The 21,953-nt window shown below is 44.5% G+C and overlaps 1 protein-coding gene across 1 annotated transcript in view; it reads left to right on the top strand.

Moving 5' to 3' along the window:
- pacrg (PARK2 co-regulated) overlaps positions 1 to 21,692 on the top strand; it is a 192,484-nt gene extending 170,792 nt beyond the window's left edge. The window contains exons 5-6 of the mRNA XM_078175090.1: positions 7,977 to 8,104; positions 16,130 to 21,692. Of these exons, the coding sequence (XP_078031216.1) occupies positions 7,977 to 8,104; positions 16,130 to 16,162 (161 nt within the window). The 3' untranslated portion in view covers positions 16,163 to 21,692. The remainder of the gene's footprint in view (positions 1 to 7,976; positions 8,105 to 16,129) is intronic.
- The last annotated feature ends 261 nt before the right edge of the window (positions 21,693 to 21,953 follow it).

Here is a 21,953-nt window from a genome sequence, read left to right as displayed (position 1 = left end):
TCAGGAGCATCCTCAGCAGGTTACGTCTTTGTCTCAACCTTGTCTACACATTCCTCCACTCTTACTTTCTGTGGTGCAATCTGACCTTGACACGTTTTCCTCCACCTGGCATACTGCTTTGCTGATGTCCAGCTTTCACCGGGTTGAAATGGCACTGAGCTGCAGCTAGCCTATAGACTGAGCACTGCTGCGCTGGATGAACACATGGAAAATGAGATCACTGACCTACAGCAAAGGTTAGACTTCAGTAAGCATGAGCAGTCAGATGATGGCTGGTGTAGGGGTTGGGGGTTTAATAAACTACTGCTGGCCATAAGCCTATTGTTTTACTTCTCTGCTCACAACCTCCTGTGGATATCCGAACATGTGTGTATGTGTGTGTGTTGTGATGTGTCTGAAGCTGCGGCCCTCATTGTGGCTCGCTGTGTTAAGCTGAAATGCTGTTATTGATTACACACAAAGGTTGAAATGGAAAAGCAACAGAGTGGGAATGGGCCCGGCTCCCAGTGTGTGTTTGTGTGTGTGTGTGTGTGTGTGTGTGTATGATTATGTATGTTTGTAAGTATGTGTGTACGTGTGTGGTGTGTGTGAGACCATGATTGCGTATGTGAGCCACAGCTGTGCTGTCCGTCAGCCTCTGGCTTAGCCATTAGGGGAAAAGGGGGTTGGGGACTTTGGCAGAGGGAAATACCAGTGTGAGGGAAAGAGGAGGGTTTGAGACTAAAGTGGAAAGTAACAAAGCAACTGTACTTTACTTGAGTACAGTTTTGAAGTACTAGTACCTTACATTGATTTTTTGGCTCTTGCTGTAATGCCTTTTTAAAATCTATGTTTTTTGCTTTTACTGTATTGCTACTACATACAAGTGTTTACTTCCACGTGATTTATGCTAGCAGCCACACTACACAGACATTTTGAAAGCCATGAAACAAAGACCTTTGAAAAAAAAACCTGCCTGCTGACCACGCTTAATTGAAAACTCCGGGATTGCTTCTTGGGTAGACGTGGAAATGGAGACTTTTGAAAATGATGAGACAGACACCTCCGTTTGCTTCCTGATTGGGTCTTATAAGTCACATCTTGACAGAACCATTATAGTTTGGTCTCATAGCTTTTGTGATTTCAACCTTTTTGTTTGGGCACTTCTCTTTCCCATTGGCATCCTGGTACCACTGTAATATGTCGTCGTAGTTGCTTTGCAAGGGCTCCATTGTATGTTTAATCACACCTTGACTGCCTTAAAGGCTCTGACATACTTTCTGCAATGAACGTCAATAGAAAGATGCTGTCATGTGGATGCACATAAGGTTCTATTCATAGTACAACTGACTGTCCACTTCGGCCCACAGCAGTGAACAGGACGGCTGGGAGGTGAACTTACCGTCCTCCTACTGCCAACATTAGGTGAAAGTGAAACTTAGAAGATGCCCCTAGATCTGGAGTGAATGTCTGTTGAGTATCCAACTTAGAACAAATTGGCTGTGGTGGGCTTGACGGCAGTGTTCTGGACGGGAGTGTGAAACAAAAGATCGGAGCATGTGCAGTCAGCGCGTTTATGATGCCTTCTGTTTGTGTGGCCACAAAAAATGGGCTGCTTACGTCCACAATGGGGTCATTTTCGTACCCTCACGGACATGGGTGGATGACGAGATTTACGTCACATGGACCAAAGCAGACCTTCATGGACACGCCGACACAAGACCATGAATCGGCCCTTATACAGGTTACTTTCAGGAACAGTTCTACCTTGTCGTCGGTCTGACCAAAGAAATCTCTGATCTTTCTTTTTGCCATCTCTGTTGTATTGCAATATAGCCAATCTGCTTCCTGTTTACACCAGCAAGCACATACCCAGTGTACATGAATGGTCATGTTATGTGCATTTTAAAGGTGGTTTTCATTTTGAAATGCCATTTTAAATTGAAAACAAATTAGTGTGGATGTAGCCTAATTCGTCATGCATCACTTCCTGTCTCTCTTTGTCTACTTGCTCTCTCATTTTTTCTGTCCTTGTCACATGTAATTATACAGGCACACTTATTCTCTGTCTTTGTGTGTGTGCATCTCCAAGTGTGTGTCTGTATGTGTACAAACAGGGCCCACAAAAATCCATAATAACCTCAACATGCACACGTATACACACATCTGCTAGTATGTGCTCTTACACTCTGTCTTGCTGCCTTTCCTTTACAGACACCTGTGGTTAGCCACACACACACACACACACACACACACACACACACACAGGCACACACACACCTGGTGTCTCCCACCTCTCTTCCAAAGTGTGAGTCTCTTTATGAGAGGCCTGCCTGGCGCCCAGCTGTGAGGCCCTTTTAATTAGAGCCATGCTGTTAAGCACAGGCTTCCTCCCGTGGTCCCATCCACTCCCCTCCACCTCTTCACACCTACAAACCCTCCGTCACACACTCACCACCACCGTGCTCCCCTCCCTCTCCTTGTTCCTTTGGCCTGGTGCACACATAATACTGTATATCTAGATTGTACTCACTGTAAGTCATTCAGAATACATACGAAATATGTTTTATCGAGGGATCGCTTAAGCTCAGATTTTGCTCCCCAGCTTAAGTTTGATTTCACGAGAAACTCCAACCAATTAAAAAGATGAAAAACTGTCAGCACACTGTATTAAATTCCACACAAGAAGTCTGAATGAGAAATAAAAAGTATGAAAATGACTCTTAGTGTATTAGACTGTGTGTCGTCTTGTAGTTCGGGAGCATTTATCTGCTATTATCACGCTGGATATTAGAAAGTATGAAGTATGTGTGAATGAATGAAATGAATTTGCGTCTCAAGGGAAAACTTTGCTTCTATTCCCTCAGCTGACACAGAGAAAAGGCACCAATCTAGACTATTAGAATTAAGATTAATGGTAATAATAACTTAATCTATTTTGCTTTTTTTTAGCAGAAGAGGAAACATGGAACCGCATTTTTTCAAGGGAAAGCAATAACAAATTCTCTATTCATTCCCAAGAAAAAATGTGCCCAGTCTAATGCTAATATGGAGCCCTGCAGAATGTGTCGGAGGGTTATCAGTTCGTGGTTGGTGATAAGAAAGAATGACAACACATGCCCTCACTTAACACCCTCAGCTGTGTAACTTCTGCACAAAGTATTGCCGGCACTTGAGCTGTTCCATCGCGCTCATAACCTGCATTCCTTCACTTCCCTTTTCGAGCAAGGCCAAACCCCCTTGGCAAAAAAAAAAAAAAAAAAAAACTGGTCTCACTTTCATTGATTCTTCTCTGCGTTTGGCTGCTACGATCAAAGAGCCATTGTGTTAGGGGGCCTCCTCTCTAAGCTGCTTTCCTAAGGAACTTCCACAATCATGGGTAAGTTGATTAGAAACAATGGCGGGAGGGTTGACGTTATGTTGAATCAGGAATTCAGAGCTAAACTTCCCAAAGCTGCTGCAGTGTGTGTGTCACCCGGTTCCTGGCAGGAGAGGGGATTATAACCATGCAACGTACACATGATGCATGCTAACCTTGGTCAGAAATGTTGAGTATTACAGTACAGCTCTGTTACAGCCGTCATCCATTAAGCTACAGTTCCCGACACTAAATATCCCCTTAAAATCTAACTCTGTCTATTCCAAATTAGTGTTTGGGAAACGCTGTGTGCTGCCTGCATCTGTGACTGCTTGTCTTCAGCTTGATGTGGGAAGACAGGTTGTTTAGGACCAGGGGGATTGAGGGATGGAGAAAGAACAGGGTGGAGGAGAGGAGAAGGAGGAGGAAGGCTACAGCTGTTGTTGTGCGGAGTTTAGTGTTGGCCTGTTGTGGTTCAGCAGAAATCACAGCAGAGCCTGAGAGAGGCACTGCTGTCGTAATGAAAAGAAGGAAGGACAGATTGATAGATTGATTTCACATCTTCATTCCACCCTCCTCACCTCTGCGGGCTAAAGACCCCTCCAATCCTGAGGATTTAGCATGAAAGGCAGAAACAAAGCACCTTTCCTGTGCCACCGTCCCTTTTCTTCCTCCACCCTCTGTGTATAAATGTCGCCGCACTGAGAATCCTCCCCCGTCTGCGTCTGTATCGACCCTTCCTCTTCCTCAGAGGAACAGACAGCCAACTCCTGCTAGGGCCTTTTTCCTCCTGTTCACAGGGCGGGAGTTTTTATTATGATTGTTTTTAAAGATTTTTTTTTTCTGTCTGTCTGCCCAGGGTTGCGGATATTGCCGTAAGCAGAGAAGAAAAAAAGACAGGGAGGGGAGAGAAGAAGAAGAAGAAGAGCGAGAAAGAGAAGTTATTTTGCTGAAGGACATTTGCAGAGGCAGCTTTTAACACCCTCGCCCCCTCCCCTCCCTCTCTCTCCCTCCATCCCTGCTTAAACACTCTTCTCCCTTTCCACCTCTTTAAATATTGAGAATCGTTGCAAATTCCTCTGGCCTCTTCCTTTTGATGCTACTGGCCTCCCGACGGCTCGACAATAGAAATGCACTAGGAAGGGCTGAAATACTCAGTATAGAAACAGCAACAATTCCCCCCTTGCAGGACCTCCTTGCTCCACCCTCCAGGCCCCAGTAAACGGGTCTGAGCTTTGCTGGTTCCCAAGCTGCACCTCTTCCACGGCTCCCTGTGTTCTCGTGTCTGAAGGCCAAGCTCTCCCTCTGGGCTGGCTTTGGCTGCTCTTTTTCACTCTAACAGAGGGTGGCTCTCCACAGGCCTGGCTTTTTAACCCACACCAACATGCATGAACACACAAACACACACAAAACACAACATGCAGCTAAAACAGACTGTGAGAGTGACCCTGCTGACTCCTGTCACTTTAATCTTTACTTTTCACCCATAGAAATAGAAGGAGAGTAGAATGGACATTGAACTGGTGTTGTTACAGTGACAACACGTGTTAGTGCCTGAAAAGCTGGAAATCAGAATAGAAGTACAGAGACTTGTTGCATAGAGATGATCCAGCATCTCATCTAGTTGCACTGGCGTGAACCGGCAGGTTTTTGGACGTTGCAGAACAGCGCATTGCAACTAGTTGCTTGTTTCAACTCCTCTTGTCGTGAATCTTTGGACTGAACTGGGCTTTAGCGAGGCATTAAGCTGACGTCATAACCTGACAGCTATTGCACACCAGTCTGTATTTTTCCCAAATTGTTGCATGTTCAAAAATAAATCCGACCTCACCTGGTGTCAGTCATGTTTGCACCCCGACTCCCAAAACTTTCAGCCGTCATTAAAGTTTTTGGAACAGGTTCGATTTTCTGCACATTTTTGTATCCGTCAAAAGCCTTTAGAGAGTTGTGTGACAAAGAAGCAGTAAAGAAAATGTGGCGTAACCTGCAAGACATATACATTCTCAACAAGAGAGAGGAACAAGGCACACAGACAGACAGAGAGGTTGGACACCCCCAGCCCATTTAGGTAGCCATGGTGCCAGATGCAAGACACAGGAAGAGAGTGGCAATAGCTAGTGAGGTACCTCCAGTGGAGAGAAGCAAGGGAACAAATGTGTCCCTCCATTTTGTCCATTCATTCATTTTCCGTAACCACTTATCCTGTTATGGGTCACCGAGGCTGGAGCCTATCCCAGTTGACATTGGGCGAGAGGCGGGGTACACCCTGGACAGGTCGCCAGACTATCACAGTGCTGACACATAGAGACAGACAACCATTCACACTCACCAATTAACCTGCATGTCTTTGGACTGTGGGAGGAAGCCGGAGTACCCAAAGAGAACATGCAAACTCCACACAGAAGGGCTCCCCCAACAATGCTAACCGCTGCACCACCGTGCCGCCCATAATATGTATCCAGCAATCCTCAGTTCCTCTCTAGCAGCAAGGCAACAGAGACAGCGCCTCTCCATGCTTTATACTACTCCACTGCTCATTTGGTCGTTACTGCAAAACCTCACCTCACTGAGTTCACGACTTGCCACAAGTCACTTTATACCAAAGTTTATAGGGAAGTTAGCCCACTACAATGGTTGCAATGGCAACAGTGCACATAAACCACCACTCTGACCACCCTGCTGTGTTTATATGAATGAGAATGTCCTTTCTGCTCTCATTCTATTTCTATGTTTTCACCACTCGACCGCCCCGACTCCACACATCACCACATACACATTTCTCCCTGATTGCTTTGCCTTTTTTCTTTCACTGCTCACATGGCTGCGTTTTAGATGCTATTTAAGATTTTGCTAACTAGTAGTGTGCAGCGGCCTGTGTTGTGGGCAGCTCCGAAATAAAACACCGCCTGAGTTTAGATACACAGCGAGTTTTTCTTAAAGGCTGCATTCCTGAGCTGTTATTGCGCTTGTTGCTCTAAACGGAAAACTGTAAATAGCTGCTAAATAAAGCCGACGCTGTTAAAGTTGCACTCCGTCCAGGCTAAGCAACGGTCAAAACGCGGCTGGAGGAACCCCCCCCCCCCCCCCCCCCCCCCCCCGTTGCTTTCATGTAGAACAGGAAGGCGAATCCTGAGCAGAAAAAAGCAAGTGCAGCTGACTGAGATCATAGACGTGTTACTGCTTAACAGCCCACTTTATGAGATCGGCTCTTTTTGTGTTTTAATGAGGAGGCCATGGATGGGTGGAAAGGCGAGGAGATGGAGAGAAAGAGAGAGGGAAGGTTGAGTTTGTCAGGGAAGATGAGAGATTAGAGAAGATTGAGGAAGAATAAAGGATGGTGTGTAAGGAAGAAGTCGGAGAGAGGTTTAATGTCGCCTGCTCTCCTCAGGTCTAATTAGGAGTGAAAGAAGGGGCTATGGGGTCCGTCTTAAAGTGCTGCTGTTAATTTTTCACATCATAGGTACACTTCATGATACACTCTCCTCTCCTGTCCTTTCCTCTCTTGTCCTCTCCTCTCCTCACACAAGAAACGCTTTGAGTCAAACGACGAGCACTTTTCTTTTCTTTGTTTCATTTTATAGCCTCAAGAAATTAACCCGCCATTTCTCTCCAGATTATTTTAGTTCAACAGGACATTTTTTTGCAAACAAACTTGGACGTCTGTTGTGTGTGTGTGTGTGTGTGTGTGTACGTGCCTCATTCCTCTCTATATTTACCTCCCTCTGAAAAGTGTTTGGAGCCCCCAGTGCAGTGCCATGAGATTGGCAGTTTGCTGCATGCTGATAAAGTCACGATCTGTGTGAGTGTGTGTGTGTGTGTGTGTGTGTGTGTGTGTGTGTGTGTGTGTGTGTGTGTGTGTGTGTGTTTAAGTGTGCCTGCTGGTGAAAGCGAGGAAGAAGGAAGGAATAGAGGCTGGACACCTCAGGAATGGTTTTTCGATAACAAGTTCCCCCAGCACTCTAGAGCTCTGTTGTACAATTTTGTGTGTTTTACTGCGCTGTCTACGCCGTTGTGTTTGTGTGTGTGTGTGTGTGTGTGTGTGTGTGTGTGTGTGTGTGTGTGTCCTGGGGGGGGGGGGCGCTTTCTTGCTGTGTTGTGATTGGCCACATGTGTATCATGCTCTCTGAGCCTATTTTTCTTTTACCACACATACAAACACAAACACCTTCATAAATGGAAATATTGATACTGTTGAATTTGTTTTCTTTTTCTAATGAGAATCACCCACCCACACACACACATTCCTACCTGTGGAGCATGACTCCAGGTCACTGCTCTTGCCTCGTGCGCATCAACGCAGCGTTGTGCAACAGCAGAGCCGTCTCTAACTCGCACGTCCTTTACGCTGCTCTCCTCTCCGCAGGCTCGCCTCATTAAACTTTCAGCTGAACAGTTAAAAACTCTGCTGCCGCTCAGTCCCAACTGGCCTCGGCATAAGAGGAGTAAATTAAATTCAGTCTGTCCAGTGGGTTTGAAGTCAGATGGAAGGATGACATTTGCCGACTCTGTCTGACGTGGCCACAGGTGGTGCTTTGTGAGCCCTGACATCAGCCTCACAGTGTGCGGTGACCCCGGCTGGGCTGAAATACTTTTGTTTTGCTCATTCTGTCTGCCTGACTCTGCTCCCTCATCCTTGCAGTTAACTGCGGAGATTCCATCTACTACGGCCAGCAGAAGAGAGAGAACATCGGAGACCTGATCCAGGAGACTCTGGAGGTGTTTGAGCGCTATGGAGGGGAGGATGCCTTCATCAACATCAAATACATGGTGCCTACTTATGAGTCCTGCATGATCAGATGAGGAGGGAGGGTGTCACCCTGACACTGCACAGACTCTTGCCCCTTCCTCTGCTCTCTTCTGCTCAAACCCTCTCCTCCCGCCTCTCCACCCTCTCTGCTCTTTGGCACATCCCTTTAAACTCCTATTAAATTTCTAACAATGCATACATGTTCTCTCTGTATCTGTGTATTTACCACTATAACTTGTTAATACAAGCTTGACAGAACAAATTTCCCTCATTGAAAAACACCACTATGTTTAATGTATTATCCATGTCGTGTTCATTTTTTTATTACTTCAGTGATTTATTTAGCTGGCTGATAAGTAATCATTGATGCACAGTGACTTTGATGTCAAACAGCGATATCCATCAGATGAAAAATGTGACAAACACTCTTTCAAAATGTATGAAAACACAGCATTGAAAATTCCATTGATTTAAAAGTGATTTTTTTTTTCTGCCTCTCAAACGCTCACCACCGCTTGATGCTCCACTGTTGTCTGTAAAAGGTTGGTTCTTTGCTTCAGCAGCTGTTACATTCCCCTGCACGGTGACATGATTTCAAGGTGGAAAAAGCGCCAACAAGTCCAAAAGAAACTTCTCAAACCACTCCTGCAACATTTCTTTGCCTTTTTGCAGTCACCTTTTGTCACACCTGCGGGGTGTGAACGCACCTCAAAAGACACATTTTTCCCACAGTTCCACTTAGATCACATGTGATATTTTAGAATATCAATATTAAGTAGTTTATTTCCCTGTGCTGAAACAGTAAACACATGAAAACCACTACAAAGCTATTAATTGAGAGGGTGCTAATGCAGCTTGAGAGGCACAAAAAAAGGAGCTGGGTGAGATTCTAGTGATGCAGGCCCGTGTCTCCTGTCTCAGTCCACAAGGTCCTGTTGTACATCTGCACTGTGTTTTGTCCCGCTCTACAACTGCTCCTATTGTGTTGTACCACTGTACCCATTCTGTCACAAACCCAGCTGGAGACGAAGCTTGTCTAAACATGCAGAGGAAAGACGCATAGGAATGAGGACCGACAGCATTCCTCCTGATAACACTCACTCAGACACACACACGTTTGGTTACCATCCTTTGAACTCAAATGCCCCCCTGTGATCCTACTGAACATTTGGCGTGCATGTGGGCTTATTTATGACTGTCTCTGCATGACAACATACATGTTTCTTTTATTTGACCAGAACAACCAGTACCTCAGTCACATCTTTAACCAACTTTGTGTTCTCTTACTTCCAGATTGAAGCTCTCTCTCCCCACTATCCTCTCTAAGGCTTTAAAGTCACAGTGGAAACTTCTTCCCAGACACAATGGAAGTTTTAGCAACCATATTTCCCCCCACACACACTTGCGCATATACATATACAACCCTGCGACCCACAGGGGAAACATAGCGTAATTGATTTCTGACACTCACAAGGACACTTGCACCGTCTCGTATTGTAAGTCATGTCTCCGGCAAAAGCAACTTTACAGGCCTGCAGAGGAATCTATTCTCAACCAGAAGACAGGTTCATAATGCTCATATTTCAACCTCAGCACATCTTGAAAAGAACGCTACTGAATAGCTGTTCCACGCTGCTGAACCCGGTTGGCTGCTCTCCGCCTGCTGCCTGATCTGTGCATTGAAAGACAAAAAAAGGAGTGCAGTGCGGCCCCCTTTCAAATACAAAACACATAATTCACCTTAATAACTGCGGCTGCATAATCCAACAAATATAGCAGCGGTGCAGGGGCATGGACTACTTTTAAAAGGGGGGGGTTACAATTTCACCTCTGTTCTCGCTTGATGAGCCGATCGAACTCTGAACAGCCTGCGGTTCTGTCGAACTGTATCAGTGACGCCCCACTGTCCCGCTTCACCTGTCCAATTTTACTGAGCCACAGGCTAGCAGCTGGAGAGGAGGGAGAGCTTTAAGATAGAGAGGACAACTAAAGAAAAAAAGGACAGAGTGTGAACATTTTTGTTAAGCTTGTTCTTCATAGAGTGCTTCAAATATTGTTTTGCAGAACTCGCCAGACGCACTCCATCTGTTCATCACAGCCTTTAGCTTGGAGCCAGCGCACAATGTCATACAAGCCATAATATACAGAAATTTAGAGTTCACTTCCCCTTCTTCGCACTTAAAGGGCCAAGCAGTCTAATTGCTTTGGCTCAATTAGGTCACATCAAAGGCGCTAATGGGCATTAAATGCTAAATGGTGTCCGTTTCGACCTCCTCAGGAACCCACTGAAGCTCATTAAGAAAGGTGACAGTCTGTAAAGGAACATCGGAGAATATGCTCCCCAGTCAGGAGATGCACACACACATGCGCACCGACACACACACACACGATAATGGCAAACAATGCCAAACAACAACACCGAGCTGTAATTGCTCATGCAAGTAATAGAGTCAACTGTGAAATGAACAGGAATGGAGGCAGCCAATGAGGTTATTTGGCCAATCAAAGGCATCAACGCTTGACTGGTCCAGACGTACAGGCCTGAAAGACCAAGCATGACATTACTTGAATTTCCCCCTTATCTCACTCTGTTCTTGGACATGAAAAAAGGGCCTCAAAAACAAATGTAGCATAGAGCAGAAATTGTCCTGATCATCATATTCTAACCCTTTCGCCTTAGACGTAATGAGCAATTGATCATTTTGTGACTGCGGGTGACCCGACATACACAAGGAAATAAATTGCTACCCATTCAGAGTATTTCCTCCAGTCATAGAGCACAGGTTATAACATCATGCTCTACTTCCCAACAGCAGATAGTATCTGTCACAGATAAAGCCACATTATTATTTTCAGCTGAGAGGATTTCCAAGGGTTTTTTGTTTGTTTTTATTCCCTGTCTATTGTGAGAGATCTGCCTGATGTCTTGTGCAGGTGATAGGAATGATCCAACACGTTATAACATACACATCTAACATATTCAGTAGGGTTGGGTTGGTGTAAAGACTTTTGATACTAATTCAAACACCAGACTGGACTGATATACCAAATTTTACCAGGTGTAACACTTAACGTAGCAGCCGCCCCTGACCCCGACTGTCGCATCGCTGTCTGCACTTACTCGATTTAATGTGCACTTTCATTACATCATGTAAACAAGCCATGTAAATATCAGATGTGCATTCGATCAGACTGGACACGTAACCACTTGCTATCGTCCTACAGTTGTAATGTTACTTTAAAACAGAAAACATGTTTTAAACTGAGATATTTACTGGAAATGGCATACAATATAGTCAACGGCAAGTAGCTTAGCTTGTTATTAGCGATGGTCATTTACCTTAGCAGAAACTTTTAGCTTCCTGGTGATCTCCCACCAGCAAGCTTCACCTTATTTAGGTTTTTGTGGTGCAAAAGAAGGTATCACCTACATAATTCCTAAATTCAACTTCAGGAATCAACCATTCCTCATCTATTGCAGAGTTTTCAAAGCGAGCAACAAGAATAAAAAGAAACAAAAGCTAGTTAGGACACTCCCTTTCATTGGCTTCAAATCCAAAGTGTTGCTGTATTAGCGCAGTTTTAGTTTTCTTAAGAGACTAACTCAGCCATGTTTTGTCACCCCAAAAAACACATGAACTTTCCAGTTAACAAACACGGTGTGTGCCACTTTCCCCTCCTCCTGCCTCCACTAAAACTTGATCTTCATGTTGCCGGTGCTCAGCTCATGGCCTTCGAGACACTAGTGGCTCCATTCGGCTCCAATTACACAGACAGCGTTTTACAGGTTGCAAAAACACGTTAAATAAAAACTTGCTGCACTTTTTTATTGTAACCAGACAACCACCCCATCACCTGCTTACCCTAACCTTCTACTGTTTATTTATTTCACGGTAATTAGTAGCTAGTTACTAAAATGTTTAGTCAGAGGTTACTTGTTCTAGCTCTGGTTGAGGGTGAGAGGCTGTCAGTAAACAGTTTGTTGGGCACAGGGAAATAGGGATCTGTGTGGTTACATGAGACCCTAAAAAAGAGGGTGGATCATGGAGAGTACCACCAGTTGGTCCAGGAGCTTTGTCACAATGATGGCCATTTACAGTCATATTTTGGGATAACTCAGGGGAAGTATAGCTGAGTATCCACCAGCCGCTACCACCAGTTTCTCCTCCATTCTTTACCTACTGTAAAAGTGTTGTCATGACCACCACAGAAGGTCCACCTCTCAAATCATCTGATTGGACAATGGGAACAAATGGAAATGATGTAGGGCACTTTTCCGCTCTGAGTTGAAGTTTTTTCAACTCTCTCTCTCTAGCAAAAATGTGAGGCATGCAGAAATGCAAGGCACAAAGCAACACATGTGTTCAGGGCCTGAGTCCATTTATAAAAATATTATTTTGATAATCACATTTTAACATTTCTTATGATTTATGCAATACAAGTTGGATTTATCGCTGTGGAGCCCTCAGCACAGGCTGCTGATGTAGCCACTTTTTGACTTGCCATGTGTCCTAATGATAAATGCTGTTTTGCATTAAATCAAACTGGTTTAAGTTCATACCAGATCAGACTGGCCAAACCAGAATATTCAGCCATTTCACAACATATTTGTGCATGTTGTTTGCCTTTTGTTTATTTCCTCTCAGCCCAGATAAGTGCTGGAGAGATTTCATATATTCTTTCCTTGCTAAACCCCAGCTCAGAGCTCAGGGTTCACTTTGTTTGTATATAACACTAACTGCTAACTGGATTTGGGAAAACACATTATGCACCACATGGTTAATGGGCTTCCAAAATGGTGCATTGAGGGTGTTACGACCCCGACATTAACCACTGAGTGTGTAGCGTTCCTGCACACCTGCCTTCGTCCTTACCAGGGTGAAATATCTCTCTCTAATCCACAGCCTGGCCTAATCCTCACTCTACACTGCAACTGGACTCCAGGGGTCAACCCTAGACGATGTGAGGCCTGTGGGCACTCACTCAGCTCTGGGGTTATTATTAGCCTCGCTAGCTCAGCCCCTCACAACAGCTGCCGCTGCCCTGCAGCCAGCAATAACTCCCACTGAGGAACACATGCAAGCCATTTCATTGATGGAAACACTAAGCATTGCAGCGACACAGGACGATTTTTACACAATTCATACAGCCTCGCCGATCAACACAGTCGACTACGCAGACAAGTGTTTACACGTGTGTCTGGCTCGCACCCCACCAGCTACTCCAGCCATCAGGTTGAGCCGCTATGTGAGAGTGAACATTGACTTTCTGAAAGCTGGCACCATGGAGCTCAAGTTTGTCCTTGCACATCTCCGTCTCACCACATCACAGTAGTGGCAGGCCAACAAAGGCTTTTGTATTGCAGTGAGCTGCGCAACAAAAGCTACACAAACACGCCGATAGCGTTCTGTTGACGGAGGGGAAAAAAGAGATTGAGAAAAGTAGAGGAAACGCTAAGACTGAGGAGGGGAAAGACAATTATGGAAGAGGAACGGCAGCGTGACAGTGTTTGTGGTATGAGTGTGTGTGTGTTTGAGAGAGTAAACATGTTGAATAAAGAGGAAGACAGAGAGATACATTGCGCCTGAGACAGACCGGCAGTCCAAGATGAATCTGGCACGCAGAGAAATGAAGGGAAGGAGAGACTGTGTGGGCCGTGTGGAGATGGATGGATGGAGGGAAGTGGGATGTTGTGTCACCTGGTAGAGAGAGCTGTCTAGCTCTGGCCAGACCTGAGATTTAGGAGCATTCAGCGGCAGAGAGAGGAATAAGAGACCAAAGAAGAGAAAGAGGAGGTGGATGGGGGCGGGGTGGTGCAGACTCCACCACTTGGTTATCTGTTTTTCCCTCACAAGTGAGAAACAGAAGAGAATTGAGGCGACAACTGGCACTTAACGATATCATCACGCTCCCTTATCTGAACAAACAAGCTGAATGTACGACGTCTCCCCGTGTTGGAAATCAAATAATTCATCCATGTGGGTCACACTTAATATGATCAAAGTTGGGTTGCGTGTTGTAACATAACCCTGGATATGGTGCAGGATTTATAAAGCATTCGGGAAGCCTTCAACTGTCTTCCCCTTTATCACTTCCTCCTCTCCCTCTCGTCCCTTCTTCTGCTGAGCTGTCTCTGTTATTCCAATGTAATAGTCTCAAAAGGCAGATTGTTAGGACCAGCAATGAGAAGGATTGTGCCGTGCAACAGAAATAAATGCCCCCCTGGGAATGATTTGTCTTGTTCACGTCTGCCCGTCGGAGTCCGTGCTCATCCGGGGAGCTACTGAGCATGTGCGAGGCAGGACAGCACAATGGAGATTTATCTATCTGCCTCTCCATATGCCAGGTGTCTGATTCGCAGGCTTAATTCAAGAGTGGAGGAATAATGTAAACACTTTGAAAGAGGAGCTCATATTCTGTTTTCCTTCTGAAGTGCTCCGTGAAGCTCCTCTTAAAGGAACAGTGTGTGAGATTTAGGCGGGGTATAGTGGCAGAAATGGAATATAATAAGTGTGTTTTGTTTAGTGTGTAATCACCTGAAAATAAGCATAGTTGAGTTTTTGTTACAGAATGAGCAATTTGTATCTACATAGGGGTCCACGGAGATCACCATGTTGCACGGCCATGTTTCTACAGTAGCCCAGAATGGATAAACCAAACACTGACTATATATAGGATCATTTGTGTTCGTCATGTCCACTAAGAGTCTCTCCGTGGTGAACGTGGAATTGCTTTATTCAGTGTTTTACCGGTTTAAATCACTGTACGCCTGTACTAGGAAGCAGGATTTGGAGTTAGCGAGGTAACTTCAGGGTTAACTCTGGGTTTTCAGTACTATGAAGCTGGTTCTCTTTTTATCGGGATAAATCACTGCGGTAACTTATGCTGAACAGCTAACCTGCTCCGGGGCAAGTTAACTTAAGGGTGTCAGATGACAGCCTGTCAACACCCCAACATCTGACCAATGAGATCACTGAAGAAAAAAGTATCCTTGGACAAATATTCGGAGTCTCAGGTAAAAAAGAGGAGCCTATATGCTGTTATGGGTCAGAATGATTTCATTGTTCCAGGGCTCTATTTCCACTGGTTCTAAAACAGAGCTTCTAACAAACACAGAGATCGGTTAAAACACTAAACACATGATTTTAGCTCATGTAAAATTTATTTTATTCCATCGCTGCAGCTTAAAATGACATTAGACACCTGTGTGATGAGAACAAGAGGAAACATTTTATAAGAAAAATAATATTTAGCTCCCGTTATTATAAATGCAACATCTGGGTCAGACAGACCTCATCAGTCATTAACTACATTTCCACCCTTTATTTCGGTAGCAGAAACAGTCTGGCAACACTTTAAAGTGTTTTATGTGACATATTCAGAGTAGTTTCTTCCAACTAAATCACAAAAAATACTCTGTACTAATGTTGCATATAGCCAAGTGATACCTTCACGTAATTTAAGTCTCGGCTGACGGTGAATTTTTGGAATGTATTTAAAATGTTTTGACATTTTCTGTGAGTATAGTTTACATCCCGCGCCACTGACATTTTACTGTCCAGTCAACAAAACATTGTCGCTACTGTTTCATCTCATATCATATAAAGCTGCCTACTTCATTAATGGTTTTGATGATTCTGCTCGTAATTAACACCGCCGCCTCTTTCACGTGAACACGCTTGTGGCTGGATAGGAAAACCCAGAATTAACTGAGCTAGTTGATAACCACCTTTGTTGTACCGGTTATCCAGACGGCCAATGTTAGGGTTAGTCTACCCAGATAGCAAAAATATATTCTGGGTAAGTTGAACTGGCTTCGTAGTACAGGCCTCTGGTCCACTTGTTTTGGAAAGAGAAGACCTCTGCAGATAATTCAGCTCCCGGTAAAAACCTCCTAAACGTCTGGATCTTAGTTATCAGAGAAAAAAGAGGAGCATACGTTAGCAGGTGCAGGGCTTGTGGCTTGCCTGTGACGTAAAACTGCTTTATTCTGTGTTTTTAATAGTTTTAATCACCTTGTCTGTTTTGTTTTTGTTGTTTTGTAGAGGAAGAGACTTCTGCCAGTAAAAACCTCGTGAACCAAGAACACTGATGAGTCTGCAATCCCCCTAGCTGCTGAATCCCCCTAAATCATGCGCACTGTTCCTTTAAATATAAATAAAGTATGCTAAAATCTTACATCGTGATTTCCTGTCTAGGTTTGTGAGGATTCTTGTGTGTGTGTGTGTTAAGATCCCAAAGTAGACCACACCACAGGATCAATCCTCCTCTGAACAGATGTGATCAATGAGGATTCTCCCCCTCTCTCTGTCACTCTCCTTCACCCACTTTCTCTGTTCTTCCTTCCTCTTCTTCCTCTCCTACAGGTCTTATCACTTGCAAACACTCATTTCTTTCCCCGCTACGGGCTGGCGGGCGTGCACAAACAGGCGAACGAGCAAGTAAACAAATACAGGCATCTTCAGTAGGAGCGGGGATGGATCCACACTGTTAACAATTGGCGGGGACAGATGTAGCATCGGCTGGACTTCTTTAAGCCGTATTGACACCTGTGTGTTCTCCACAAGGGATGAAATGAGGAAGGAGGAGTGGGCGAAACCTTGTTTACCCTCGGCCTGTTTAAGTGCCCCACACTGTAAAATGGCAGAGTGTTTTTCTGTGTCATTTCCTCCTGTTGATTGATGATTAGCAGGTTCGAGGTGGGACTTTGGAGGTTTTCCCATCAGAGCCTTCCACCACAAGTGGCTCCAGCTGTCACCCCCCTCTTTCCCCAATCCCTCGCTCCCCCCAGACCGAGCGCCAACAGGCAGGCCAACAGGCATTTCCATCACCAGATTGCCGAACCACTGGAGCATCCAGACTACAACACCCAAGGTGACCTTTAACAAAATAGAGAATGGTGAATGGCTGTGGTGGCGAGAATAGAATGTGTTATTGGAAACACAGGAATACTGCAGCTTCAGATTGGATTGTGATAGATTTTTCCTCTTGCCGCTCCATATTGTAGCACTCCTCCAGGTGACACTTCCTCCTGTAGTGTGTGAATAGTATATACTCTTTCTCATGCAAAGTCTAATTTGTGAGGGATAAAAAGAAAACACGCCTCAACAACAGACGAGTCTCCTCACTTTCACTGAACTTACTGCCTTTCCTGGTCCACTTAGTATCCATTTCCCATCTCTAGATAATTCTACAACCCCAAATGCACCAAAATCTGTGAAAACACACTGACATGTAGCTCTAGCTCAGTTCTAACTATGCCAGCTAGGTTAAAAAATGCATCTTCTTGAACCGTTTTGACCCTCCTTAACCCCGTAATCCAGTCAGCAGGTAGGTGTCAAATATAACATGATGGATAGAGGTCTCCACACCCCCACACCAAACCCCTTCACTCACAGCTTGAACTGGACCCACTGCATTGTGGATGTTTTTGGTCCTGGAGAGACAGCTTTACCCAAATCAAAACTAAGGCTAAGACGAAGGCATCTTATCAAAATGCTGTTGTGTTTTAGTGTGGACACGCGGAGCTAGGGACTTTTGAAAATCCATCCATCCATCCATTTTCATCCGCCTGTCCAGGGCCGGGTCGCAGGGGCAGCAGACCAAGCAAAGCACCCCAGACGTCCCTCTCCCCAGCAACACTTTCCAGCTTCTCCTGGGGGACCCCAAAGTATTCCCAGGCCAGATGAGATATGTAATCCCTCCAGTGTGTCCTGGCTCTGCCCCGGGGCCTTCTACCAGCGGGACACCTGGGACACCTCGAACAGGAGGCACTCAGGAGGCATCCTGATCAGATGCCGGAACCGCCTCAACTGGCTTCTTTCGACACGAAGCCACATTCGCTTCCTGACTGGGTCTCATCAGTTACAGCATGTCAAGCCAAAACATTCGGCTAGGTCTTTATACCTTTTCTTATTTCATCCTTCTTGTGTTGGTATTCACTTCCCATTGCCATGGCTTCCTCCAGTGACAGATAACGCTCCTGGCATCGCTCTGACATGTCACCATATTTGCTTTGTAACAACTCCCAATCTATGTTTGAAATAGTCTCTTACACAGACGCTGATGACGTCAGCATGTTGGCAGACTCTGTCGTCTGTGGACATTCCCATAGGAAGTTGTAATAGAACTAGCACTGGCTCCCAGCGGCAGTGATGTGATTGGATCCAAATCCGTGTACTTCCGGACTTCCTCGACCAACGGCTAATTAGCTTTGCCTTACACCCACCTACACCGGAATTGCTGTTCCCCGAATTGTTGTCCGTAGTACAACAGAAAAGGAAATGTTCAGTGCATCGCAAGAAGAGATTAAAATGTATATGATTTCATTTGATTCAGCTATATTGCAGAGCTGCAACATCTCTGTTACATGTAACACACGTGCAACGCACGTAACGTGGTCTGGATATCCCTACTCATGTCTATTACAAAACGAAAGACGGATGTCCCCAGACTCCCATTCCGAAGTAAGGGAGGCTAGTCACGTGAGACTACCGTATGCTTGAAGCCGCCTTGATGGCCTTAGGTCCCAGGTCCACATAGCATTGTTTTCTGAGCATCTTTTTTGTGTTGTACCCAATAAGGAAAAAGCACCTGCAGCCGCCCTGGGAAAAAACGCCACACCCAGCATAGTTTTTCAGAGCACTTTGGCTTTTTTGTATGACCGCTCTGAGCGCTTCTAGTCAAAAATCTTTGAATTTTTCAGACAGGCACTGATGTCGTCACAGCCGCTCCTTCAGCTACTGTCTGTCCTGAGCCGTATGATATGCCAGTCAGAAATGATCACGACCAAGACAGAAAAGCCCATCTGTTGGAGCAGATATGCCGAATACTTAATGTTGTGCTTCTATCACCACACGTTGTAAGTTTGTGAGTAGCTGTATTCAGCCCTCTGTTAACATAGCATTGTGTTGGCTACCTAGCTAATGTAAATGTCAAGATATTCTTGGGATGGGATGAGCACATGATCCCCTGCCACCACTTTTCTGCCAAAGTAAAGCGCTATGGGGAAACAAGCGTCATGAGTTACTTTGCCATTGGTCTATGCAAAGAAATTTCTACTCTTACTTTCCGCAATCGATCTTCTTCCTCTGTATTATATTTTTGTATCTAATCAACCAGCTGCAGAGAAGACAGTCTGCTTCCTGTTTACCCCGGCATGTGCATGCCCCGTGTGCATGAATGGTTATGTGAGCAGCATTTTCAGTATGGATGAAAGTTATTTCTGAATTTGTGCTGAAACAGTAGTGTGTACGGAGATTGTTTTTATTTTAAAACACTGCTTTTGAAATTAAAACATACTGGAGCAGATGTAAGCTGAGATCACATCCACGCTAGACCAGCAAAAAAAAAAAAAAAATCTTTTTCAGGTTTTCCATTTACACTAACTTCCCTGAACACCAGGAAAATGGCTAAATCTGTTCGTCTTTGTTCTCTTTACGTTGGCAAAACACACAGTTATGCATAACAACAGACATTTGGTAATGGGTGGGGCCAACACAGCCTCTCTTCTATCACTTCCTGCTCTCCGTGATCACCTATAATGTGTTTCAGTGCAAACAAAGTCACAATTTATCTTTTATCATTTACATAGTTTCCTGTTTTGCGTCGTCAGACAACTGAAAGAGCGTGAAGTAGTGATTCGGTCTCATAAATGCTACCTGTTAGCAACTGTGAATAGTAATTCCTGCACTGCTGCACTGGGACTTGATTGATTGTTGAGTTTCTATGATTGCAAAGTCGTCCGAATAAACATAGATACAGTTAAATGGCAACAACTCTAATGTGCGATCATTATATTGACATATAAAACAAGTGCTCACAAAGAGGTATAGAGGCACTTAAATGTGCTGATTTGATCTACGACACCGCTAAAGTACATCTACAGAGGGAAGGGAAATTGTTCCACCATAGCTTTCACTAACTCATCCTTCCTCTTCATCCTCATCGTCTACAATTCTTACTCCGGGTGCTTTCAAGACAAATAAATAATGTTCAGTCACTGACTATAACAAATGCATGCGCAAACGAGTATGAGAGCAACAGTGCATGAACACGAGCACGAATAGGGCATTTGTCATGTCATGCTTATGATACGAGTTAAAATGAATTATAGGTACATTATGTATTTCTCTGTATATGCTCTGTATACGCTGTGGTTGCTAGAAGGACATTTATTTCTGTTGCGCTGTGCTCACACCTTCCTCAAAATGTAAATGACCCAGATTCTGCCAGCACTTTTCCCCCCCACAGTCCCCAAACTAGTAAGCCAAAAGAAAAAGGGAAAGATGTTGTTCTTGTTTGTATGTATGCGTGTTATCAGAGCCTTTGGGCCTCTGTTCGCCTCCTCCAGAGCTACAGTCGTTATCGCAGACAGCCTTGCCTCGACAGAGTAACCAGCTCCCACTCACTTTCCTGCGGCTGTGGCCCCCGAGGCGGGCTGCAACCAGCTACAGGGCCCCTACCGAGGGCCCCATTGTCTCCAGCAGCATACTTTCAGTGGAAAACCCAGGGCGCTCTACAAGCTCATTGTGAGCGAGCTAACAGCCTCTCTTCAAAAGGGGCTAAACGCATGTTCATTAATTATCTGGATCCTTGTTAATTGGATTAATTGTTGAATAGAAACCGTGTTATTAAAAATGACGAAAACACAAGGGCAGGGGGAGCAAAAGGGGGGATTAATATCGTTTCTGTTTACTCTCGGGCTGTCAGAAGACACAAGCACACACGCGCACACACACACATCTGAGTATGCTCTGCCTGTCTAACGGCGCGTCTCTCTCTATCTCTAACTCCGAGTTTCTATTTCACACACACATCAACACACACACACACAGCAGCCGTATGTGACCCAACTCAGAAGAATGAGCGCTAGGCAAGGTGCAAATTACCATGCACACCACTGAGATAAGAACTAAACCCATTTTCAAAGCTCAGAATAAATGCCAGATTCTTTTTGATGCAAGAAGTCTGTGACTTTTTCCAGCGTTTATATTCAAAGAATAAGGGACGGAGAAAAAAAATGAAACATAAAGTTAACACTATGAACAATTTAGCTATCTGTCCAAGTCACATGAAAAATGGGGTTTCTCATTCCCCCTGCCTATCTGCACACTCTTATCTCCCAAAATCAGTTATCAGTGTTTGACTTCAAGGGATGTTTTATCGTTCTGGCTTTAAGATGGCACGCTGATACTGCAGACCATTTGGATGTTGGGGCTAATATTACATGTCCTTGTAATTGGTAGATGTGCAACTGATGAGCCATAATGCCAAAACCTTATAGCTGTGTGTCCTGTGGTCACCAGTTGAAATCGTGACGATCAAATGGCAAATAACGGATTTGGTAAAGGGGCACTTCAGGTGTTTTGCTGTTGGTATTTTTCAACCTGAACCCTATTTTCCAATGTTTTATGCCTAAGTGACTAATTGGAGCAACAGTATTTGAAACTGGTGCAATATTGAGCAAGAGGGCTGCAGTGTAATCACTTCACCATCAATTTGTGTCCCCAAAATTTGCTTGTTTTTGTCACTGTTATGCTCATATTGTTATTCGAAGTGTCTGATAACATTACGGAAAGAATCCCTACAGAGATAGACCTTTTTGTTTAGGAATAAGATCCTTTTTTTAACCAGAAACAGCCAAGAAATCACCATCGTCAAACACACCAGATTCCATTTTAAAAAACAGGAATTTTAGAGTGCATATCACCAGCATGTTTTCACATCAAACATTGTGATTTAAAGGTTTATTTCCACCAAACCAGAGTTGGTGCTTGTTGGAGCGGTGAAAAGATGAACCAAGATGGGTTTTGTGAGTATTATTTTGTTTTTATCCACTTTGAATGAAGTGTGTCATACAATGATAAA

This window comes from Epinephelus lanceolatus, chromosome 15, assembly GCF_041903045.1.
Source record: "Epinephelus lanceolatus isolate andai-2023 chromosome 15, ASM4190304v1, whole genome shotgun sequence".
Taxonomy (NCBI): Eukaryota; Metazoa; Chordata; class Actinopteri; order Perciformes; family Serranidae; genus Epinephelus; species Epinephelus lanceolatus.
Note: the sequence above shows the minus strand (reverse complement) of the source record. Positions and strands in the feature narration are given on the sequence as shown.